Raw genomic sequence first — 9,905 nt, forward strand, 5'->3', positions numbered from 1 at the left:
AAAAACAAAACAGCAGCACAAAGTATTGATAGACTGTTTGTGTGTGGTTGAACGTGTGGTAGAACGCTTTCGCTTTGCAAATTCTAATGCGATACATTGAAAGCCCATATAAAGTTTCACTCCACGCACATCCGCAATTTTTGCGGTGTTGACAAAGAAGGAAGATGTGAAAAAAAGAGTAACGAATAATTAAATTACAATGATGGCCCGCAAAACCACAAACTTTCGACGTACAGATAAACATAGTCAAGGCGAACTTGATTGTAACTCAAATAGCTTTTAATATCATCGTTTTTTTTTTGTTTAATTTGTTGTGTGTGTGTGTGAGAGAGAGAGAGAGAGAGAGAGAGAATATAAATAAGTGCCATTAAAAATAAATATGCAGAGACCGTTGAAGAAATGGTAACAGTCAAAAGGACAATTAATGTGATGCAAAATGATATCATGCGTTTTTGTACGCGCACTGTCGCTCGCTCACACGGAATTTAGGTCAATAAACCTGATTTTTCGATTTGGCAGCAGGTCGTTAAAATCAACTGATCAAATAATGTGCTAATCGAACGAACGAACGAACGATCGATCGGCATAACGGTCTATTTCGCTACAGCCAAAAATAAGCGAAATTATTTATCGTGGGCGTACATTTGATTCGGATCAAGCGGTAAACATTGGTTGGATTTTAATGCGCATTTCCAATAAATAAATGGGTAAAATGTTATTGTGTCATTTGGTTTAATTTTGGACTTTTTTTTTCAATGCTATTCTCGTCGTCGTCGTCAGTGGGACGGAATGCGGAACCAGTTCCATTCGATGAAAATGGGATTAGAATTGGTATGATTGAAAACCAATCAAGTGCAAAAAAGTACTGCATTTTCTGGATGATTTGAGAACATTGTTTAAAGAGAGAAAAAAAAACAGGAAATGCAAAACAAAAAAAGGCGAAACGAAAAAAATACGTAGTTTGAGCCGGTCCCCGGCTTCCAATTATTATTGATTACATTATACAAAATAAAAAGAGATACATGCATATTGTACGCACACATCCTAGCTAACTTCAAATTAGATGTCGTTTAAGCGATTGGCTGGTTGTGTTGTAGTTGCTGTTGTTATTTTGCATTCCGTTGCCTCGTTCTCGCCCTCACGTAATTCCCTCATTCATTATTATTCATTTTTCGTTTGTAATTCTGATCATTTAATGCGTTTTTTTTACATGTACACAGCAACAATATCCAAAACCGAGGATAAAAAAAAACACACAGACTCACAAACATACAACAAACACAACTTTGGAACCGAATAGAAAAAAAAAGGAAATAATTCCAATAATACGATCGGCTACATTTTATATTGCCAAGTCATGCATCGAACATGGTTTGCCATTTTGAAGCACACACATATTCGACGCCACAACTAGAAAATGATTGATCAGCTGTTAATTTGCTAAGGTGCATGCATTTTCGTCAGCACTTGTCTTGTTTGGACAGGTGATAAAGAGAAAAAATTTCGTACACCAATCGCAATGATGTTCCGCTCTTAAAAATTACATCCAATTGCATTGTGTGTTGTGTGTGTGTGTGCTTTATGGCGAACAAATTGAAATGATTAAAATTTAATGAGGCATCGCTCTATGTTTCGCTCTTGCTCGCATGCATTTGCTCTGTGATCAGTAACAAAAGGAAAGACGGAAAAAATTTATATCTTGTTAAAACTTGTCTAATTAATTCAGAAATCTTGTTTTCTGGTCTATTAATGTGTCTGCGCGTGTGCGTTTTTTTTCTCCCTCTCTCTCTCTCTCTCTCTCTCTCTCTCTCAATCCTCCTGATTTTTTTTTCTTATCGAAGGTCATCGAGATCATCTTCAACTAGCTGTCGATTAAAAATGCGATTTGAAAGAAAAAATCATTACAATTACATTTTAAATATTGGAAATACTGCTCATTATGAAAAGAAAAAAGCAAGCAACTTTCTGCTGATAAATTACGGCGCAATTTTGTGAGTGAGTGAGTGTGTGTTGTGTTATTTCCAATGAAACGTGGCCTAGAAACAAATCAACGTGATAATTTTTACGCATGACCATGAAAGTAAGAGCGATCGCAATCTCGATTGTCAGTGCGAAGACGACGACGATGACGACGACGCGTGCTCCTTGACTTGGCCACATGGCAAGAATTTCATCGAAGTTTTTCTTTTTCCAAGAATTGAATTCGTTAAATGGCCTATAGCTCTATTGTTCATCAATGTTGCCGTTTTTAATTGAGGTGTGAACTATTGTTTTCCGGTTCATGGTACATTGCCGCCGTAGTGCTACTTGTCACGGTACGTTCATTATCAACGGTCACCAAAGGTCTCTTATCCTGTACACGGCTGAACGGAATTAACATTTCAATTTTATCCCGGAAAAAATCTTGAAATATAATTTCAACATAATTACACACAAAATGACCGTTACATTGTAAAAAGACATTACCTGGTTTAGTGGTGCAAACTTTACAGAACAAAAATGAGTTGTTGTTTTTTTTTCAATTTAAAGTCTCGTGAAAATGCCCAAATTCAAATGGCATTGATTTTAGATGTGCAAATATTTAACCACCAACAAAATTGAAATAGTATTTAAAGAAACATTTTATATACATTATCACTGGACGGACACATAAATTTTAAAATTGTGTACATAAACAATTGTCTCGGCTGAGTATTTATTTCTAGAAAAACTACAGATAAAGAAGCGACATGAGTCTCTCTCTCTCTCTCTCTCTCTCTCTCTCTCTCTATGTGTGTGTATGTGTGTCTGTGGAATGTCAAAGGACCAACTCAAAATGTTTGCTAAAACGGTTCAAGAACTCTTTATTCTCTGACACTGATTTTGAAATACGTCAAATATTCTCGATTGAATCAATTAGCAAATTTGTCATAAAACAACAGCATCAACGGGAACAAAACAAAGTCGGAACAACAAAAACATATTATGAGCCGAGAAGAGCAATATAGAAGAAAAAAAAACTAGCAGTAAATGTTCCTTGGAATGGATGACAATTTTACTATGGAAATATGAAGAGATATTAAAAACACTTTAAGAGCGTGAGGAGAGAGACACTTTAGGAGCACATAAAATGACACAACAGTTAGCACATTCATCATTTGGCGGCGATAAAATTAGCGATATTAATTACATTTAATTTATTTACTTTGATTTGCCATCGTCACATTTCAACATTTCAAGTGGCGGTAAAGTTTTAAATCAATTTACGCTGGCCGATCAACCGACCGACCGACCGACCGACCGACCGACAGACAGACAAAGACGACGATGTCAGTGTCGAAGGAATAAAAATTCGCGCATAGAAAATATCGTAGCATACAAATCGATTGTTAACACGACAAAGTCTTAACTTCAACGGTTAACCGAAGTGAACAAAAAAAGAAACAAAATGACCTGCAAACAAAATTGAATAAAAAGAAAATTAAAATCGCAATTACCTTCACGTATCTACCGATTGGTTTTTGTTTCAATTTCAATTCCGATTGGCGATTCGTTTTTTTTCACGTCTACGTTAAAGTCGCGAACAAATGAGCAGCGGTGCGTTCACGTTGATTTATCAGAAATGCAACGGTCGTACACGGTTTGTATTTTTGGACTTCAACACAAATACCATTTTAATTACGCAATCGAGCGAGGTGAAAAAAAACAAATACAAAGAAGAAGAAAATCAACAATACTATGGGAAACCTCAGAGGACAACTGTCGGCTATTGAACAGCAACAGTTTTTTTAAAATACAACAAAAAAATCCAACGAATTGATATTCATACGCACAATGATTGCCAAAAACCGGAAAGAAGCGGAAAGAAGAGAGGCCGAAAAAGAACGTATTAATTTGGTTGGAAATCACCGTTTCAAAAGATTATGCGGAAGACGGGCGTGTTGAGCGAAATAAAAAAAAAACACTCTATTACCGCGCCGTCTGAATGACAATGTCAATATTTACGAAAAACGGAACGAACAATTTCATATATGATAACAACACTTCGGCTATTTTTCTGCCCACTTTCATTATGTTCGAAAAACGTTGTTCAACAAGTGGCCAGTGGTTGGATCATGTTTTTGCTCATTGTTGTAGTCGGTTTGGATTGGTGGCGTTTATGTTCAAGGTAAATCAGAAAACCGACACATGTTTTCACCGCGCCGCCGCTTTGTGCATACGGGTGAATAAACTTGTCTCTGTCTCTCTGTATGATCGATACACCAGTAGGATCAAAGCAAGTCGATAGCCTTTCTTGTATATGTTTTTTAATCGGATTTTTATCAGAGCATAAATAAAAGTGACAATGTGCCGGTAGTAACGAGGTTGAATTTAATTCAAAGTGGAATATTATGCGCGATGCGAATGACGCAGACACTACACTAAGCATGAAAAAAAGCATAATGAGGAACAGAATTAAAAATGACAATAAAATCTGGGCAACACTTGAAAGATGGTCGACATCGAAAAATAAATAACCGCGTTGGTTCTTATTGTTTAATCAAACCGACCAAGAAGAAAAAAACCAGAACCAGATCCATGTTTATAATTGCAATTCAAAATGCCGAACTAGGATGATTTTAATAAAAAGAGACATCAACGAGCTCTTAATTTGCTTTTAATATTTATCACCATAGTTGGCAGTAGTTAGAGTACAATATGGTGGTCAACGGTGGTTGAGGTTAATGAATGCTATGTATATGTGTCGGGCAGGCGCTCAATGCTGATTAAATGTATCTATTTTAGCAGGAGGACATAGCTTCAACTCCAACCGACCGGCAAATGGCGATCTTTCGGTGTCTCCCCATTGTGTAATATATCACGCACAATTAAAAGAGCACTTGCTGTGATTAATCGGTAAGCAAGCAAGTGCGTGCACAGTTCAATGAAACGATTTACATCTTTATTATGAAAATCCAATGGTCCGTAATGATATTCCATAAGTACAACAATACCAATGACCATCGGATGGAGCAATGGCTCGGGCAATTTTTGTGCTATTTTTTCTCGTCTCTCTCTCTCTCTCTCTCTCTCTCCCACTGTACCTTTGTCGAATGATTCAATTATTCCAATGATATCAATGAACCATTTGCATTTAACTGACTTGAGGAAATCCATTTTAAAATTCATGACAACCATCAATTCGACTTGCTGGAATCGACTATAACAATAACTTAATGACACACTTTTATGAACAGCCTAAGTATTATATAATTTGCTTATTTGAATCGATTTTTATGATTGAGTCAGTGCATAGTTTTAGGTTTTTATGTATCGGCAATTAAATGTGTGTTTTTGTTCCAGTGCTCTCATACATCTCTTGTTGCTGTTGTTTTTTTCTCTCTTCGTTTTCTTTTTATCGAAGTGTTTGGCGTACCCACAAAACGTGATCATCCAGTGAAATTAAACTGAACCGATATAGCTTAACCTTCGGTCCAGCCACATGCCACTGGCACGTTCTTACCCAGTGAACTTGAAATCGGCCAAAAAAACCGCGTCATTTTTCGTTTCGACGATGATGACGCTGAATTGCGTGATTTTTTGTTTTTGTTTTTCGTTTTATTTCTGATTGATTCGTGGGCATCATCAAGTTTGAAGACGCGTTCAGTGACTGAAAGCGTTTAGGATGTTCACATTGCCCAATTTCATTATGAAGCAAAGCGCTACACTTTAAAATGCTTAAGTGCAATTTACACGGGGAAGGTTAACAAGATTCATTCGGTTGAACTCGAAATCAAACCACATCGCGCTTCCTACAAATCATATTCATTCGGGTTCATGTAACTCTTTTCACGTGCAACATTCGCGCTGAACGTATTTAAGGTGTTGCCATGCACAATGTTATTTCGGTTAGAATCGAAGCCATTTTGATCACGTATCGTACGATATCGACAATTAATTTGCAAATGAAACACAATTCAAATTGAAATTTCCATTCAGATTTCTGTTATTCACCAAGAATCGACTTTCAACTCTTTTATCGTATCTTTTTATTGATGCTTTATTTGTTTGAACTTTGAATCACAGTAAAAAATAATCATTATTGATGCTGAACCCATTTTATTTCCTCTGCTTTGTCGTTGAAATGATTCATTGGAGTTTTCAAAATTAAAAAAAAAACAAGTTCGCGTTTGCACATTCTATGACAAATCGTTTGGAATTCAAGTACTTTTGTTGCTTCAATTACAAAAAATGACTTTGGGCGGTCTGTTTAATTGGAATTGTTTGCTAAATACTCGTTATGATTAGCCTTAGAGCTGGCCAAAGCAGCACCGTTTTGTTCCTGAACCGAAGCACGTTTCACCCAATCGCGAGAGTCACGGTTGAGAAGTAAAAATAACATCGAAGATTTATTGTTTGTCCGCCAGTTTGGTTTGGTGTACCGGTACATGTGAAATTGGTGCTTTTATTGTACATACAAAAGAGCGTACATGATCTTGGTTTGCAATTGAAATGGAAACATACCAATTAATCGCAAACGAAGTCGGGCTTTTAGCGTATCAGCTCATAAAAATGTTCGACGTACTTCCATCGTATTTTTGTGTTTTGGGCCATCGTTTTAACCTCAGTTAGAAATTAATTTCGTTTCGTTATGTTTCTCTCTCTCTCTCTCTCTAGCTCTCGTCGATTCAATGCCGATGAAATTTTGCCTCGAAACAAAAACCGAAATTATTGCGGCTACGAAATTATTACAAGCATAAAACAACTGAATCGTAGTGCGAAGTAAAAGAAGACGCAGAAAATAAACAAGCCAAGAGATTGATCAATAAATATTTATTCATGTCGACTGTATGGTTATTGTTGTGTGCCGCACACACGGATAACAATTTCTATTAGCAGAATAGTTTATTTTCGCTCTTTTCGTCGATGTTGCGTACAATGTTTTGTGACCTTCATGTGATAAATTTTATGGATGTAAATTCACTTGTTTGCCAACCCACAGATTCAAAATCGCGCGCATACCGAATAATCCACTGCGGTTCGAAAAGAATTTGTGCTCAAAATCGTTTGTGTGTGTTTGTGTGGGGCAAAGATCAAATCGCAACATCTTTATTTGAAATCCAAAAAAAAAAATCCAAAGCCAAGATTATCATATTTGCATAATATGTAATACTGTGCTTCTAATTCAATGTGACTGCGTTATTTCTTTTTCTTCTCCGTTTCTATCTCTTCACGTCTTCGGTTTGATGAATGCAACACTGAAAATGAAGACATTTTCAACCGTTTCGACACATGCGCACAATTTTTCAGGTTGCGTTACGAAATGTCATGACTTTTGTATTGCTGCTTCGTTTTTTTTGTGTGTGTGTAAATTTTCGATGAATTTCTCGAACTTGAACTGGATACGGCGGCTAAAACGATTGAGTGTGTGTGTGTGTCAAAAGGTTTTTCTTTGCTAAGATGTTATAATTACCATCAAACTATGTACAGTTGATTTGATAGCGCTTTTAATAGTCGATCGTATGAAATGTTACTATTGTGTGACAGACCAGAACGAATGATATTCATATCTGCGCCTTATTTCATTGAATCATTTATTAGTTGCATGCAATCAACGATCTATTTTCATTCAGGGGGCTGTTCTATCTATTACCACTAACGAAACACCATTACAATTTAACAAAACTGGTTCAGAATAGATAATAATGGATAGAAAAAATAGCAACGGCAACAACAATAGCAAGAACAATCCAGTACAAACAGTTATCGCAATCAATAACAAAGCACATTGGAATCACTATTCCGTGAACGATTAGCTTTACGCGTATAGTAAATTCTCGGAACATCTAAAACGCGATGATTTTGATATATGAACACTTGGAGAATGATCGAATGTATAATTTAATTCGAATGCATTCGACTTCCGTTCATTAATTTTTCATCTGAATTGGTTATGTGTCACGATTCTCCGAGTATCAACTGTACTAGTTTCCGATGAGTATTTTTGTAATATTGCCCCAGGTTCGGTCGGTCCAGAATGTGCCTGTTTATCATTTGAAATTGATTTGCGGCAACATTTTCTGTTGCACATATGCACACATTCGCCGTAGTCTCACACGGGTCCAGGGACTTATTGGAACAAGTTTTATTTCATATTTTTAATATGGGCACAATAATTTCAATCGTAATCAACGGCTATTGATATTATAGAAAAACTATGTATTTGGCTGGTAATGATTCAAGATCCGCTACGTATGTGTGTGTGTGTGTCTTTCTTTCCTATCTCTTTCTAATGTTCTAATTACTTACGCAATATGCGACTTGAATGGAGAGTGTGGAAGAACAAATGCATCGGGATTGGTGGTTGATTGATATGAATCAGAAAATTCATCATATTTAAGCGATAGCTAATTGCCATTTGCAACACTTTACTGAAATGCACGGTATCCATTATTATTTAGCGTGTCGCCAAGAACAACAGCAGAGATGCAGAGCGAGAGAGGGAAAGAAAGAGAGAAAATATATATAATGATACAATGAAATGAAAGCAAGAAAAAAACCTGAATTTTCCGTTTCACTTAGTCTAGAATTCTGTGGAAGTGTTGCATTTCAGCTAAATCGTTATATGCTCATTACGATTAGCATTTGTTTTTTCCTGATGTGTTGCGAGCGTTGTGTGTTTTTTTTGTTTGTTTCTGCCTCAACCTTTGTGTGATGTATTCACGTCACAGTATGCACCAGATCGGAGGCAGGTAGTAAGTTAAGTTGGTGAAATGATTTTTATCTGGAAACTAATGAAAATACACCATCGGTTACGGCAGTCGATCGCCTGCTACCAGCGACGAACATTTTTTTTTTGTCTTCTCTCTCTCGAACCGTATCAACAGAAGCCAGTGCATGTGGCTCAGTGTTCTATATGGTGTTCTTAGTTCTTGGAAATAGTCTCAAAAAGTGCGGATTTTTCGTTTGATTGTTTTCTTTCACTGCGTTTTTGAAATAGTGCGAAGTCAAAATCAAAAGTGTATTTCCGATTCCCCTTCCGATCAAGTGCAAGTGGATTACTTAGATAGATTTCGATTGGGCATCGGGTACTTGAAGCTATCTTTTTTTAAAGCCAAGCACAAGTGCAACACGTGTACACACATAGAGTCAATATGATGGATCGCATGATGGAACGATCAACAGCCATCCGAGGTATGTTTATTTCTTCTTTTTCTCATCCAAATGCGATACTCTTTAGCTCGCTCCTACTCTTTCGCGCACAGTATTGCTGGAGATTTTTCATCAGTGTCTTTTTTTTTCCTTTTCGAACCTCGTGCACAGTTGTCCGATTATATAAATAAAATGAAAACCAGTGTTGTCTCTTAAAAACAACATTAACATAGACCAAATGAATGGACAATCCAAATCAGCGTCTGTAATCATTCAAGTGCTATGCTAGTGACGAAGTCAACCGTCGATTTCATCGTACATTGAATTTGATACCATGCAATAGATTGAGCATTACAAGCAGAGAAGAAGAAAATGAAAAAAAACGTTCACTTTTCTCTCTATCTCCCTCTCTCCCGATCTAGCTTCACTGTGACGCCATGCCAAAAGATGATTTGTTTTCCGTGATTCATGTTCCGTAACGTAATACTCTTAAATTATTATCAAATGTGCTCAGACATTGTTTTCCATGACCTGTGTGCGAATATCGATCGGTGCGAGAATTCGTTTCGTTCAATACGAAAAACTGGAATTTTTTGGATGATACCTAGTTCCTTCTTGGTTTTCTTCGAAACTATAACAAGAACTAAGAAAAACTGAGTGAAAATATGAAAAACCAAGGAAAATTTTTGTTAAGAAGAAAGGAATCAGATGAAAAATCCAAATTCCATGCAATTTTTCTCTCTCTCACACACACACACACACACACACACACACACACACACACACACACACAC

General features: G+C 36.6%; 2 protein-coding genes across 6 annotated transcripts in view; one reads left to right on the forward strand and one right to left on the reverse strand.

Moving 5' to 3' along the window:
- The window catches only part of LOC129576881 (scavenger receptor class B member 1), a 68,243-nt gene that overhangs the window by 41,499 nt on the left and 16,839 nt on the right, over positions 1 to 9,905 (reverse strand). The gene's annotated exons all lie outside the window — the stretch shown is intronic.
- Positions 2,195 to 9,905, forward strand: part of LOC129576880 (scavenger receptor class B member 1-like) — a 37,258-nt gene continuing 29,547 nt past the window's right edge. The window contains exon 1 of one of the 2 annotated variants that reach the window (XM_055462887.1): positions 2,195 to 2,315. In XM_055462887.1, coding sequence (XP_055318862.1) covers positions 2,282 to 2,315 — 34 coding nt within the window. In that variant the 5' untranslated portion in view covers positions 2,195 to 2,281. Of the gene's footprint in view, positions 2,316 to 8,783; positions 9,154 to 9,905 lie in introns of those variants that run through there. The other variant, XM_055462886.1, reaches the window with a different exon arrangement.

This window comes from Sitodiplosis mosellana, unplaced genomic scaffold, assembly GCF_009176505.1.
Source record: "Sitodiplosis mosellana isolate CC-2019 unplaced genomic scaffold, AAFC_SMos_1.0 Smas_scaffold_6191, whole genome shotgun sequence".
Taxonomy (NCBI): domain Eukaryota; kingdom Metazoa; phylum Arthropoda; class Insecta; order Diptera; family Cecidomyiidae; genus Sitodiplosis; species Sitodiplosis mosellana.